Source organism: Pinus tabuliformis, chromosome 9, assembly GCF_031772625.1.
Source record: "Pinus tabuliformis cultivar Carrire ecotype Pingquan chromosome 9, CPIR1, whole genome shotgun sequence".
NCBI lineage: Eukaryota > Viridiplantae > Streptophyta > Pinopsida > Pinales > Pinaceae > Pinus > Pinus tabuliformis.
In genome coordinates this window covers 146021261-146036984 of record NC_142307.1, presented here as the reverse complement: position 1 = coordinate 146036984, position 15724 = coordinate 146021261, and the positions used below count along the sequence as shown (strand labels likewise).

Genomic DNA, 15724 nt, shown 5'->3' with positions numbered 1-15724 from the left:
TCGATACCAGGGTTGATTTTGTGGTAAAATAATTTAAACTTTTAGACGTTATAAAAAGTACCCGATATATTTTATTAGGTATTTTCAAAGGGAAGTACGGGAAAGAATTGCATTGGAGTAATTTTCAGAAATATTCATCTCAGAGCTAATGAATCAAAACAAATAAGTATTATTTACCTCAAAGTTAATGAATCAAAATAAGCATGTTTATTTCACACTAACCTTGTGAGGCACATGAATTATTAGTTTTACCTCTTCCTAACATTATTCCCTTTTTCTAGCACTATTCCATTTAATTGAGTTCTTTTATCGAAAGTTTGAAGAAGAATTGAAAAACAAATTAATCTTATCTGAGAATTTGGGGATTGCGAAACAAATTAATCTTATCTGAGAATTTGGGGTCTGAGGTAACATTGAGAGGTAAGTCCAAATTTATTTTAGAATTTAGGGTTGTAATGAATTTTGAGTCTTTTTATTAGATAAATTGATTAAATAATGAAATAATTAATTTTTTTGTGATACACATTTTTACGCCTTTCTCTCTGAAATCAACTCCCCCAATTGCCACCGTGTCCTTGTTTGAGCCATCAGATTAGATGTTAGATGATTGAAACGTTCCAGACCGTTGGATGTAGTTTAGGTTAGTTTTTTATATTTTTTCGGCACAGTTTTTCTCGCAGCTTCAAATCGCCGCACAGTTTTTTTCGCTACTTCAAATCTCCCTAAGCAGGCAGCGTCTCTGGGCATCCGACTCTAGGAGCTTGGAGCTTGATAAGCTTTTATCTCCAGTGAGGGTTTTGCAGGCAAAGTTTTCAATGGATCTTCAGGGCTTCAAATTTCCTCCATCGGAAGAGAAATCCTGCATCGATCACAAGAAATTTCCCGCGTTTTATGAAGGAAAATCCCCTTACAGACAGAGGACGGACTGGATTATGAACGAAGATGCCAGATTCAGATCCTCCAACTGTGGAGAGAATGACTTCATTTGTTTTGCATTCCACTCGCGAAGTTTGCTCTGATGCGGCCATTTTCCGCAGTGCTGTTTCGGTGGTCGGTAACTCTGCTTGGGTCATGTTTGATGGTCTGGCGGTAGATCAGAAATGTTTACAGGTAAAAAGCTTTAGTTTTATCTTTCAGCTGGTTCTCCGCTCTTATTTCTTTGTTCTTCGTGACTGTAGGCGTTCAAGCCCTATCAGATACCCTAATCAGTTTTCCTGTATTTGAAATGCAACGCAGGACGTTGGGACCCCGAGCTGGCTCAACCTGCTTGGTAGGGCGACGTGTCTACAGTGGCGGAGTTTCCTTACGGGTAAGAACTTGCCATAGTTTGAGGGGAAATTTAAAGCGTGGCTCCAATGCGACCCAATGGTGGAGCTTTTGCCAGAGTTTCCTCATCTCCAACTGTGGAGAGAATGACTTCATTTGTTTTGCATTCCACCCGCGAAGGTTGCTCTGATGCGGCCATTTTCCGCAGTGCTGTTTCGGTGGTCGGTAATTCTATTTGGGTCCTGTTTGATGGTCTGGCGGTGGATCAGAAATGTTTACAGGTAAAAGCTTTGGTTTTATCTTTCAGCTGGTTCTCTGCTCTTATTTCCTTGTTCTACTCTTATTTCCTTGTTCTTCGTGACTGTAGGCGTTCAAGCCCTATCAGATACCCTAATCAATTTTCCTGTATTTGAAATGCAACGCAGGATGTTGGGACCCGGAGCTGGCTCAACCTGCTTGGTAGGGCGACGTGTCTACAGTGGCGGAGTTTCCAGTTATGGGTAAGAACTTGCCCTGGTTGGAGGGGAAACTTAAAGCGTGGCTATGGCTCTCTGCATATATGGGATGCCTGTTTCGTAGCCAAAAATCTCAATTTAGAAGAGGGTTAGAGCTTTTAATGGGGTTTTTCCCAAATGTAAATAAATTTTGCTATGACAATGTGATTATCATTTCAGATATTACCCAGAGCTTATTCTGCTCTGAAATTATGTAGTTTCCTGTTATTCTCTTTTGTGACGATGAAGGTTTATAGAGTTGTGTCGGTTAATTATTCTGCGGTTTGATATGGCTACCATGGCCAGCAGTCGACGGCACATTTGCTTAAATTTGTTTTTTAATCTTTGCTAAATATGTATACCCAGTTCGGGGTTTGCGTCTTCGGTTATATCTTCAGAAAATAATGTGATGTATACTCAATTTCTTGCTTACTCGTGTTTTCCCGTATGTTATATCGTTTACATATTTCAAGGAGTTGTCTACGTTATAAAGAGTTATAAATCTTTGATTTGGATATGTGGTATCAGCCAACCTGATCTCCGTTTAATAATTGCAGCTTGTTTACCAGTTACATACGTTTAACATTACCTACTGTATGTTCTTTTCCTTTGTAATTGCGGGGTCTGCTACCCAGTGTCATTATAGCCTGGCCTCCTCAGTTTCCAAGTTTCTTCCGGGAGCTTATGATCCACTCCCAACCTCTAGGGTTCATCATTTTGTGCTGTTATTTCCGCCTATGGAAGATTGGGTCGAGCTGCAGAGGCAGAGAAGATGTTTGAAAAGATGGTTAGCGCAGGTGTGGAGCTAGATGTTTTTGTTTATGGTGCCTTGATAAATGCATTTGCTGAAGCTGGATGTGTGGAAGAAGCTGTACGTTACTTTCAAATAATGCAAAACGCTGGTTTTGCAGGGAACTTTGTGGTGTATAGTTCTTTGATTAAGGTTTATAGTAAACGTGGTTTTTTTAAGGAAGCACAAGAAACGTACAAACGCATACAGAAATTGGGTGTTGAACCAGATGCCTTTTTATCAGGCTGTATGCTTGACCTTTATGCTCGCACTGATATGGTGACTGAAGCACAAGAAGTATTCAAAGTCTTGAAGGAAAAGCAGCAGGCAAATGAATTTTCTTTTTCCATGATGTTGTCCTTATACAAAAAGAATGGAAGGCTTAATGAAGCCACTGAAATTGCAAAGGAAATGTTACAATCGGGATTTCTTACTAACGTTCTTTCTTTTAATAGCGTCATTAGCCTGTTCATTGTAGATGGAAGATTGAGAGAGGCTGCTGAAGTTTTTCATCAAATGTTAAAACTAAAGGCTTCACCCAATGAGAATACATATAAAACACTGGGCATTCTTCTGAAGAGAGGAGGCATTTCAAGGGATACAGTAGAGCAGCTCGATGTTGCACGTAAAAGTGGGCTTCCACATGGTATTCAGGCCTTGAGAATGACAATCTTTTCTGCAGTGGGGATGCATGCTGAAGCTTTGGAAGCTTGTGATGAACTGAGAGCTTCTGGGTTGGATTTTGATGTGTCTTCTTACAATGCTGTTATATATGCACTTGGTAGGACTGGGAGGATTAATGAAGCTTACAACATGTTCATGATCATGCAAGCCAAAGGTCTTGAACCAGATACAATTACTTATGCAAGTATGACAATTAGCTATGGGAAGCTAGGGTTGGTAGACGGTGTTAGGAGAATGTTTTACAAAATGAAACAGAAGGGTTTTCAGCCAAACGAATTCATGTTCAAGGAAGTTATAGATGCCTATAAAAGTGCTGGGAAGTTTGCTTTAGCCAGATTTGTTACCCAGGAGAGGGAGTTCATGCATCAGTTGCAAGATCATGGTCACATTATATAAGATTATGCAGATCTGGTTTCGAGCTCGATTTCATGTGCACAACTTTTAAAAGGAAGCTGGCATACCCTGTATTCATGCTGTTGTGTCTTTTAACATTTTGTAAAATTGTAACAGGTTATTTTTTTTTGGGAAATTTAAATCTATGCTCCTTGTATAGCTTCCACATGGTATTCAGGCCTTGAGAATGACAATCTTTTCTGCAGTGGGGATGCATGCTGAAGCTTTGGAAGCTTGTGATGAACTAAGAGCTTCTGGGTTGGATTTTGATGTGTCTTCTTACAATGCTGTTATATATGCACTTGGTAGTGCTGGGAGGATTAATGAAGCTTACAACATGTTCATGATCATGCAAGCCAAAGGTCTTGAACCAGATACAATTACTTATGCAAGTATGACAATTAGCTATGGGAAGCTAGGGTTGGTAGACGGTGTTAGGAGAATGTTTTACAAAATGAAACAGAAGGGTTTTCAGCCAAACGAATTCATGTTCAAGGCAGTTATAGATGCCTATAAAAGTGCTGGGAAGTTTGCTTTAGCCAGATTTGTTACCCAGGAGAGGGAGTTCATGCATCAGTTGCAAGATCATGGTCACATTATATAAGATTATGCAGATCTGGTTTCGAGCTCGATTTCATGTGCACATCTTTTAAAAGGAAGTTGGCATACCCTGTATTCATGCTGTTGTGTCTTTTAACATTTTGTAAAATTGTAACAGGTTATTTTTTTTTGGGAAATTTAAATCTATGCTCCTTGTATAGCTTCCACATGGTATTCAGGCCTTGAGAATGACAATCTTTTCTGCAGTGGGGATGCATGCTGAAGCTTTGGAAGCTTGTGATTAACTGAGAGCTTCTGGGTTGGATTTTGATGTGTCTTATTACAATGCTGTTATATATGCACTTGGTAGTGCTGGGAGGATTAATGAAGCTTACAACATGTTCATGATCATGCAAGCCAAAGGTCTTGAACCAGATACAATTACTTATGCAAGTATGACAATTAGCTATGGGAAGCTAGGGTTGGTAGACGGTGTTAGGGGAATGTTTTACAAAATGAAACATAAGGGTTTTCAGTCAAACGAATTCATGTTCAAGGCAGTTATAGATGCCTATAAAAGTGCTGGGAAGTTTGCTTTAGCCAGATTTGTTACCCAGGAGAGGGAGTTCATGCATCAGTTGCAAGATCATGGTCACATTATATAAGATTATGCAGATCTGGTTTCGAGCTCGATTTCATGTGCAAAGCTTTTAAAGGAAGCTGGCATACCTTGTATTCATGTTGTTGTGTCTTTTAACATTTTGTAAAATTGTAACAGGTTATTTTTTTTGGGAAATTTAAATCTATGCTCCTTGTATAGAGAAATTGTGGATAAAAGGGTACTAGTAGTTCTTTTAGTGTATAACAAAAATGCAAATAAAAAGACATTGGTCATTCCCTTCTCCAATATAAATTAAGACTTTGAAAACAGAGGAGGGCACCCCAAAATCCTGAATCTTGACAGTGGTATCCGAGATTCTCAAAAAATTCTGTGAAATTTTCTCAAAATCATATTAGAATTTCTATTTTTTTTTCGAGCAAAATTGTGATTTGTTTAGACTACGCGATTGAGGAGATGCATTATCTATTGAAACTACAATTTTGCCCCGATGGCCCAGTTCTCATCGGAATATGGTGAAAAAAATTAATGTGTTTAAATCGTTTTTTCGTTTCAGAAATAAAATAGTGATTTCAAATTCTCATTAATTTTCTACACGATTTCAATTATAAACTGGCTAAACATCCTAACACCCAAATTAATCTCCTGAGTGGATCATTCAACACAGAGAAGCAATCTAACTTTCGCTTGTAACACAAGCGATACTTAAAGAAGTGGTGGATGTGAATGCTCAGAAAATGGGAAAACGACATATGAGATCACCAGCCGGTCATCCCTTTAAGTCAAGAACATATGCCTTTTCTATTACGTTACCAGACTGAACTTTTGTTCAAGGCTCTGTCTCACTGTTGCACCAATGGAAAGTAGAGCAGACTACTGGTCGGCCAGGGCCCAGCATAGATCCATGCAAACGAAAGGCAGAGACATGTGACTGTGATACTAGCCACAACCTCACATAAATAAATACATGCCCAGGCAAGCCTGACAGAGGGAAACTCCATTGAATTAATATATGAATTAAGGGTATCATGGTTCAGAACAACATAATGTTCAAATGTGAAGCCAATGAAATTATATAAGATTACCCTGCTCCTTTCTTACTAATTTTCTCTTTATAAACTAGCCATTTGGAACTTTGATGTTACACATTCAAATTCTAGTATCATCCACCTAATTCTAGTATCATCCACCTGTTTAATTCTCATGTTGGGGCATCTGCAATATTTGACGACATAATGCCTTTAGAAGCACATAGTTTGTTTGACTACCTGTCCACTAATTAGTTTGTCTATGCTCATTATGGTAAATTCGATCTTACACCTTGAACAAGCTTTACTTGTAGTTTACTAAATCCAATGGCTGGTTTTTTGGGTATCCGACACTTGATTAATTCTCACCGGGCAATCTTTGACAACATAATGGCGTCTAGAAGCTCATAGAATCCAATTTTTAACATATTTTCACTCTTTTTATCACTAGGAGTGCTTAATTCAAACAATGGTGAGACCATTTGGATGTTAGAAACCTAATGCTAATTTTCTATTTGTCCCCAACCTAATGAATATTAATATTGGTGATAGCATATCTTTAAAATGAACATATTGAGTTAATTTCCCTTATATAAAGGTCTTCCTTATTTATTCATAATCTTTGAATTTCAATTACATCATTGTTCTCATCCTTTGTCAAATGTTCATCAAGCAATGTCAGAAGACAGTTTTGGCATCCATCAAGGACCTTAGGATAAACCTTATGAACTGAAAGCACTTGGTAATATGAATAGATGATCTAGCCATTTGTTGATGATAACAAATAAACACCGGTAAAGAAACAAAATTGCATAAAAAATTGACTTCTTTCTTCTATGTTGTTGTTTCTTATGTCATTTGCATAAAATTTTGACTTCTTTCTTCTATGCTATTGTTTTTTATATCATTGCCTTACGGCGTTTCCTTTGCAACATAGCATTTGCACCTGATGTTGCAAAGGAAACGCCGTAAGGCATAAAGTGTGGAAGAATAGGGATATGTGAATGGGCATTGTTGAAAGCAAGGGTGGATGATAAAGAGTTGCAATTGAAATTGTTAGTTATGTGTATGTTGAATATAGATATTTTATAAATAATAGTGTGTAGAAGAATAATGACATGTGAATGGACATTGTTGAATGCAAGGGTGGATGATATTGAGTTACACTTGAAACTATTAGTGATGTGTGTTTTGAATATGGGTAAGTAATAGTAGTGTGTGGAAGAATAGCAACATGCCAAAAATAAGGTTACTGCAAAAGAAACAAATTCCTGGTACACGTGAATTCACCCTCGTAAGCAATCCATTCAAACCTTCTATGCTGAGTTTTCTCCGTGCTAAATATTTATACTTTTCTGCCTTCCATAGTTCTAAGAGAACATTATGGTCAGAAAAATTGTTGCAATTAGGAAGGGACACCAACCTCCTTGTGGTACCTTATTCAATACAGATGATAGATAAACGCCTTCAGAGATAGCAAAAAACAGAGTGAAGGGTAGTATAAGCAAAATATTTTGTGTAAACGATGTCCCGTGCATTATTTGTCATAGATTATCCTTCTAATATTCTCACCAGTGAAGGAAACAAGTTTTTCCAAGCCCCAAAAGTCAATAAAAACAACATATTATCAATACAACAATGCAAAGGTTTCTATCTTCCTGTATTTTACATCACAACTGAGCATCAAGGGCTGGCACTTCCAAAGGAGCGTGATCAATTCTTCTTAAAATTCGCCACAAACAAAACAACACCATCAAGACCAGTAACAATGTAAGTAAGAAAAATAAAATATCTAACCATATATATGCTATTATTCTCCGTTGGTAATTCATAAGTGGTGACATTTCAAGAGCTGATGCGAATTCAAGCAGCAAGCTAGCCAATGTTGTCAATTTGCTGTAAAACATTTGGTAGACAAACTTTGAATCTCAAATTCACCAAACAATGAGTAGTATTAAATAGCTCTAATTATCTCCATATAGCCAAGCTCACATATCCACTGTCAAAACTGAAGTAAATTGAAAACGCTATCAAAACTTTTATCTCTTCCAAAACATAATTTAAAAACACATTGTAATATCTTGTCCATCTTTTGCTATCTAATGATAACCTAAAAATCACAAAAATTTGGTATTCTTCTTCTACAATGCCAAGATTTCAAATCATGATTCATACGTAGATAATCTACCATAAATTCCATAAATTTAAAAATGAATGCATATTTAAAACATGGTAAATGCTTAGAATTTTCATTATATACTGAATATCAGTACATTATGATATTAAATAAGGCAACATTTTTCATCCCTGTGGTGGAAAATAAGATCAAGGGAAGCAGCTAAGAGCCATGGACTGTTTTATGATTGAGAATGTTGCTGTAATCAATGCTTGACTGGCTACAATGGCTGCTAAAGTGGCAACAATGAACATTAACCAATACACGGGCTGTAGTATTGCTTTGTAAAATGTAGAGCCTATGTCCCCTGGGTTTTCTATCAAATAAGTCACTTGTCTCGTATATGTGATAAGCAGAGATGGGTAAACCAACACACAGAAAGCAAGCTGCAACAAAAAACCCAAATTTCTCATTATGGTACTAAAACTTGAGGGTGAAGCACGCAGGTATGATGAAATACTAATAATTATGTCCTTGACATATAGCTTGGACCTGGATTGATTTCCTGTTGAAATGGCCCAAGTCTGCAAACATGGCCTCCGCACTGGATCCAGCCAGAACAAAGCACTGATGTTAGTGTTTCTATTTGTATAGCTTTAACATAAATAATTGGGATGAAGTTATGAATTTTGTTTGAGAAAATCATTGGTATGGATTTATCAATTCAGTTAGAAAACAGTTCCAAGTATACTATATGATAAAATGAGACACATATCATCATGCGAATAATCAATCCCTGTTATACATAAGACTAAACCTACAAGCATCACCCATCCTTATTAGTGATATTCATGAAAGTAATAGTATATATAATATGGGTTGAATGCCTTGAATGCTCTAGGATAATATTTCACAATATTATACTATCCTATCATGATGTTGGTCACGAACCAGGCAAACATTATGGGTGAGAACATGAAGCTAACTTTAATTGTACCGAGTACTTTGCTATATAATATGGGTTGAATGCCGACTCCTCATGACCAAATTTTCGGCAGGATTTTTTGAGGCGCGATTTCTCTCTGGCGATGGTGAAACCCCCGAGCCCTTGACTGCGCTCAGCAGCTCCGCTGCTGGGTCGCAGCTCCCGCTGCGAGCCTCCTGCTCCGCTTGCTTCCTCCCTCCCTGGGCCTTCCGCCCCGTCTCCCGCTGCTGCTAGTGCTGAGGCCGAGGGCAGCCTGCTGCTCCCTCTGCTGGGCCTCTTGCCTCTTCCCTTCTCCTGCGAATCGCCTCCGGCCTGATGGGTTCTCCTGATACAGGTCAGGCCGACATGGAGAAATCTTTTGCATCACTTATCCCAGAGAACAATCCAGAACGGATCCGACCCACGGCTTCAAAATTTATCAAGAAGCTTGATGAAATACCGGAGATCCCTCTCCCCCCAACCCTCCCAAGGAGATCCGCTGTTGCCTTGGCAGAACGAGGACTAGTTGGGCAGTTCACGGGGTTATGGCCGTCCTCCCGAACTGTCCAACGATGGGTGGAAAGAAATTGGAACGCTATGGTTCAGGGGAAAATTGCGATAAGATTCTGTGGAAGAGGCTTCTTCACCTTCCTCTTCGAAACTGTGGAGGACCGCAACCTAATCTTTAGGAATGGACCATACTTCATGGACACCAGAGGCCTTTACCTCAACCGCTGGACCCCGGACTTCGACCCAGAAATGGATGTCCCCAATGCAGTCCCGGTTTGGGTTCGCCTTCCGCATCTGCCGCTTCACTGCTGGGCTGATGAATCAGTTAGAGCAATCGGAAACGGAATAGGGAAATATGTGGACAGAGCGGAGCCAAAAGAGAATATGCACGCCTGTGCGAGGATCTGCGTGGAAGTGGATTTGGGCAAAGGATTACCAGAAGCTGTCAAGTTCAGAGTTGATCAGTGGACACACATACAGCAAGTGGATTACGAGCAACTTCCCTTCAAATGCAAGGTATGTCACGAATATGGTCATTTTGCTAATAGGTGCTCTAAAGCTAGAACAGAAGTCAATGCCAGCTCTGAACCCCCAGAGGAAACATGGGAAGTAGTAAAAAAAAAAAAGAAATCAAACCCTCCCCCTGAACCAGAGGTGCCCCACACTGATATCCCTCCCATCTCCGCCGTCCCATCAAGCATGGATCATTCCATTCCCTCATCCTCCAACCCTTTCGAAACCCTAGCCTCAGAAGAACCCTCATCCCCCCCTCCATCCCCCAAGGGCAACAGAACCCCCCCCTCCTCCCCCCTCCAGGCTTCCCCCCCTCGCACAGTGGAAAGGATCCTAACAAGGAACAAAACAAAGGAAAATATTACAGCCACGGATCCACCAAGGAAAGTGGGAAGGAAATCGAATAAGGAAATAAGAGATGAGAATGCAGCAAAAGAGATGACCACAGGAACACAGCAACCAATAGACACATATCTTGACAAGAACAAGGGAAGCGGCGAAAAAACGAAGGAGAAAATCGGGCCTCACAACAAAATAGGTAAATGATGATTTTGGTCTCTTGGAACTGTAGGGGGATGGGCTCCTCCCTAAAATTAAACGCAGTCCGTGATCTCATGAACTCAGAACAACCAGACTTCCTCCTACTCCAGGAGACCAAAATTAGTGAACAAGAATTCCAAATCAGCACCTCAAAGTTTAGAAGGTATTCAGGAACAGCCGTGAGTGCAATAGGAGCATCAGGAGGCATAGGTGTATTATGGAAGAAAAGCAAATGGAATCTCATAAACAGCAATCCAAACAGGTGGTGGATTAGAATCGACATGCAAAGTCTAGATCTGAGGGAGGAATACACAATCTACAATGTATATGCACCACCCCACTTTAGGGACAAAGCCACTTGTTGGGAATCATTGAAAGCAGATATAGAGGCCTTACAAGGAAGGAAGATCTTTCTTGGAGGAGATTTGAATCTAATCAGGAACGCAGAAGAAAAACTTGGAGGGAAGTACTTCACAGATCCATTCAGAGACAAATTGGAGGACATCATACAAGCTCACAAATTTATAGACATCCCCCCTCAAAATGGCCGCTTCACATGGTCTAACAAAAGGATAGGCAGAAACAATATCAAAGAAAGACTTGACCGAATTCTTGTTCAGGAGAGTGCAGCAATCAGCTTTCAAAGGGTCCACAGTTCAATCCTACTGGGCTTCACTTCTGATCATAGACCTGTAGCGCTGCACTTGGAAAAAGAGGAGAATTTGGGCCCCCTCCCATTCAAATATAACAAGACCTGGGATGCCATCGAGGACTTCAAATCTCTGATCAAGGAGACATGGAGGATAGAGATAACAGGCTCACCGCATTATGTCTGGGAATCAAAGATCAAACACCTAAGGATCGCCATAAAAAATTGGGCAAAAAACCACGCAAACGAGGAGAGGAGGACAAAAACCGAGTTGCAAAGAAGCTTGGAGGAATGGAATCAGGAAAGGGAGACAGTTCAAGAAACAGAAGAAGATCAAAAGGTAGAAGCGGAGATGCACAAAGCTTTATACAACCAGCATCGAAAAGAGGAGGAAGAGCTCAGGCAAAAGTCTAGATGTCTCTGGATCAAGTCGGGGGACAAAAATACCTCTTTCTTTCACAACTGCCTCAAGTTAAGGAGAGCTGGAAATAATATAGGTAAGATAAGGTTTAATGAGAAAGATTTAACAGAGAGTGAGGAAATCAAGGAGGCCGCGACAAATCACTTTCAATCCCTGCTCTCAGCTGACCCTCAGTACAAAGAAAACCCGGACTTCATCAACATTATTGAAAGAAAGGTTACTGAAGTTCAAAACAGCAATCTGGATAAAGAAATCACTATAGAAGAGGTGGAGTGGTCCATCAACAGCATGCCCCTGGACAAAGCTCCAGGCCCGGACGGCTTCACGGTAAGCTTCTACAAAACCCATTGGGATATTATCAAAAAAGATTTCCTCAGAATGGTGAGAAACTTCCACCTCAAAAGCAAATTGGGAAGTAGTGTTAAATCTTCGTTCCTAGCCCTCATCCCAAAGGATCCAAGCCCCCAATCTTTTGATAGGTTCAGACCCATCTCCCTTTGCAATGTGTCTTATAAAATTATCTCAAAAATCCTAGCTAATAGGCTGAAACAAATTCTCCCTTCTATCATTTCTGACAATCAAGGTGGGTTCCTTCCCAAGAGGCACATAACCGATAATGTAATTATGATTCAAGAAGCAATTCACAGCAGTATAGCTAGAAACGAGAAAGGAATGATAATCAAGTTGGACATGGCTAGTGCCTTTGACAGGGTAAATCACGCCTTCCTGGAGACTGTGCTTGCAAAGTTTGGGGTTTCAAGGAATTTCATCAATAAGGTCATGGAATGTGTCTCTCAGAATTGGACAGCTCCGCTCATCAATGGGAGGCCTTGCAGAGCCTTCATAAGCACCCGTGGATTGAGGCAAGGTTGCCCCCTATCCCCCTTTCTCTATATTATAATGGCGGAAACACTAAGCTTGCATTTAGAAAACAAGAGAAGGCTGAAGGAAATCACTGGAGTGGACATAATCAGAGGAGCTAAAGGGATCAATCACTCCCTATTTGCAGACGACACTCTGCTAATAGGTGGAGCTTCAAGCCTTATGGCAAGGAGATTCAAGGCCATCCTTGATCTCTTCCTTCAAGCATCGGGGGGAAAACTAAACAACAACAAATGCAAAATATATACCTGGAATGTTCCAAGACATATAACTCAAAGGATTGCTATGATTCTGGAAATTCCAGGCCAATCTAGTTGGTCTCACTTCATGTATCTAGGACTCCCGCTGGCCAAAGAATCAATCAAACACGAAGTATGGGTTAATTTGATCGAGAAGCTTAGAGGCAAACTTCAAAGTTGGGGGATGCACTGGCTCAATCTAGCAGGAAGAACAATCCTTATCAAGTCCATCTTATCTGCCCTCCCTATTTATCAATTCGCCATAACGCTCGCCCCCTCAAGTATCCATAAACACATGGAGCTCATCCTTAGAAGCTTTCTCTGGAAGGGTGGAAAGCAAGAAACGAAGAAATTCAGTCTTGTAAAATGGGAAAAGGTCATCCTCCCCATAGAAAAAGGCGGGCTAGGAATTAAAGTGCCCAGATTGGCAAACTTGGCAATGGGATTCAAGTTAATATGGAGAATTCTAACTGAGAAAGACTCCTGGTGGGCAGAGGTCTTGAAAAAAAAATACCTAAGTGGAAGCAACAGCAATATCCTCTCCGACACAATCACAGAAAGACAATGCACCCCGGTCTGGAAGCTGATCAAAAAATCTTTAACTCTCCTCAAATCTCATATCTCCAAAGCCCCAGGCAATGGGAAGCAAACCAGCATATGGAAAGACAAAATAATGGGTCAGGAAGCCAAGGAAAAGCTTCCCCATCTGAGGCCGCTGCAGCAGTGGATGTCTGATAAAAATCTCACAACTCTCTTTGACATTTCAAATTGGGACCATGACAGCTGGAAAGGCTGGAAAATCAGGCATCTTCCTAATGGACTAAAGGGGCAATGGAACAACCTTAAACTCTCATTAGCAGGAGCAGCTCCCACAAGCAAGGGGAAAGAGGACAGTTTCATATGGGATCCAAATGGAGGCACCTACTCGGTTAGGGAAGGTTACAAAGCGCTCCAAAAACAAGCTGCATTGAATAATTGGCAATATCACAAGAACGCTTGGAAAATCGAAAGTATCCCGAAGATAAAACTCTTCAATTGGACTCTGCTTCATGGAAAACTCCTAACAGCTGAGAATTTGAGAAAAAAGGGGATCCAGGGGCCTTCCATCTGTGTTATGTGCAGGAAAGAGGAAGAAAGCCTCAATCACCTCTTCATAGAATGCCCAATAGCATCGACATGCTGGAAGCTCATAACCAGCCCTCTAGAGACAGGGGAGGTTCCCAACCAGGTCTCTCTCCTTCAGAAAGGCTGGGGGAAACTCTCTCCCTTTCCAACCAAAGACACAACCCTCGCCAAGAGACTCTGGTCCAGCATTCCCTCCAACCTCTGCTGGCAGATATGGCTCGCCAGAAACGCAAGCATCTTCAAAGACAAAAAACCTAGGATCTCAAATATCCTGGCCAAAACTGTTGCGCTTATAGCTGAGACTATTGAAGCCAACGGGATTCAACAAGCTGACCCGGAATACTCAACTGAGCAAGTGAAAGCATGGGTTCAAAGATTCAACTGCAAGCCAAATCCAAAATTCAAGACAATCAAGGGATCTGGACAGAGTGAATGGAAGATCAGAGGGTCAAAAGAGGAAGTTAACAACTGGATCCAAAGGCAAAAAAGGCACACACTACACTTCGACGGGGCCTCAAAGAACAATCCAGGCATAGCTGGAGCAGGGGGAGTTTTAAAGGACCCCCAAGGAAAAACGATGGTTACATATGAATGGAGCTTGGGGACTTTGTCAAACAACAAAGCAGAAGCATATAGCCTCCTTTTGGGGATCTCCATAGCGCGGAGGAGGGGAATTCATGACCTTCTAGAGATGGGAGACTCAGCAATCCTAATAGCAGCCTTAAACAAGGGGAACAACTTCAACCAATGTGCCCTGAACAGAACAAAAGACAGAATCTTTGAACAGGCCAGGGGCATGAACAACGTGACTTATAAACACGTCCTCAGAATACATAATAAGACAGCTGACGAGCTGGCCAACAAGGCCATCAAAAGACCCACGGGCCAGGTGAGGGAGAATGAGGAAATATATGATCATGATATCCCATAGATATATCTTAATCCCAATGCATCTGATTGTTAGTCACCTCAGGCATCTAACTCGAGACAACAGGCCAGCGAAAAAGAGATCTTCTGCTCTACAAATCGATCTCGACTGCCAAAAAGGAGGGTACAGGACAGGGAATCGGCCTCAGGACCTGAACATGCAAGAAAACAACAGCATTTCTCTTCGACACTCTCCCGGAATCAAAGGAAGGCGTGATCATGCCCATACTTGTTACAGAATACAAGGACGGTCACAGAGCACCTCAGATCACTCGAGGACAGATATGATCAGTCACTCCGCCTCCATTCATGAGTGGGAGATCGCCCGTTGCATCCTTTTTAAACTCATCAAGAACCCAAAGGCCCTCACTACTCATCAAAACCATAGCGCGCGCAGGAGAGCCCTTCTGGATCGGAGGCAGTGCCAAGGTGGTCTTTTCTGCAGTAACAAGGCTAGCACCGGAGACCAAATACACTCTGAGATTCTCTTAGTGAACGGCAATAGCTGGCTTTCCTTTGCGCACAGTGGCACCAGGCATCGAGCGCAAGCAAACTCCACGAGGGCGGACTTACCAGATCTCCATCTGAGCTGGGTAAACAATCTTCCCTTTATCTGTGTTCTTTTCAATACTAACAGTTGGTTCTGTGCTCCCAGCACTGCTCTCAATCATCAACAGGGCACTCACCTCAACTCTGCCTCACCAAAGCAATCCGGCTACACAAGCGGCAAGCCTCATAACTCCTCAGCATCTGACAAAGCCTTCACCGCTCCCAGCAAGATGGCTGACCAGAACAATCAGCAAGCTAACCAGCAGCAGCCAAGGAACCCGATGGATAACATATTCAACAACAGAGATTGCCATATGTGCAAGGCACATGTCATTATGATCAATGCTCTGAAGAAGCAGGTGAAAGAACTCACTGAGGACTTTCACGCGGACAGAAACTCGAAGAGAAAGAAGCTGGAGAAGAGGAAAAAAGAAATCGAAGACCTTAAGGATCGCTGCATCCACATGGAGGCAGT

The 15724-nt window shown here is 41.2% G+C and overlaps 1 protein-coding gene across 1 annotated transcript; it reads left to right on the top strand.

Moving 5' to 3' along the window:
• Positions 1 to 9230: 9230 nt before the first annotated feature.
• LOC149147531 (uncharacterized) lies at positions 9231 to 14704 on the top strand. The gene is made up of 2 exons (XM_089441865.1): positions 9231 to 9920; positions 10568 to 14704. The coding sequence occupies exons 1-2, from the start codon at positions 9231 to 9233 to the stop codon at positions 14702 to 14704; spliced, it is 4827 nt and encodes a 1608-aa protein (XP_089297991.1).
• Positions 14705 to 15724: the final 1020 nt, after the last annotated feature.

Coding starts and splice junctions, on each gene's coding strand:
- LOC149147531 (XM_089441865.1), top strand. CDS start 9,231: ATGGGTTCTCCTGATACAGGTCAGGCCGACATGGAGAAATCTTTTGCA. Junction 9,921..10,567: donor AACTTCCCTTCAAATGCAAG/GTATGTCACGAA, acceptor CTCCTACTCCAG/GAGACCAAAATTAGTGAACA.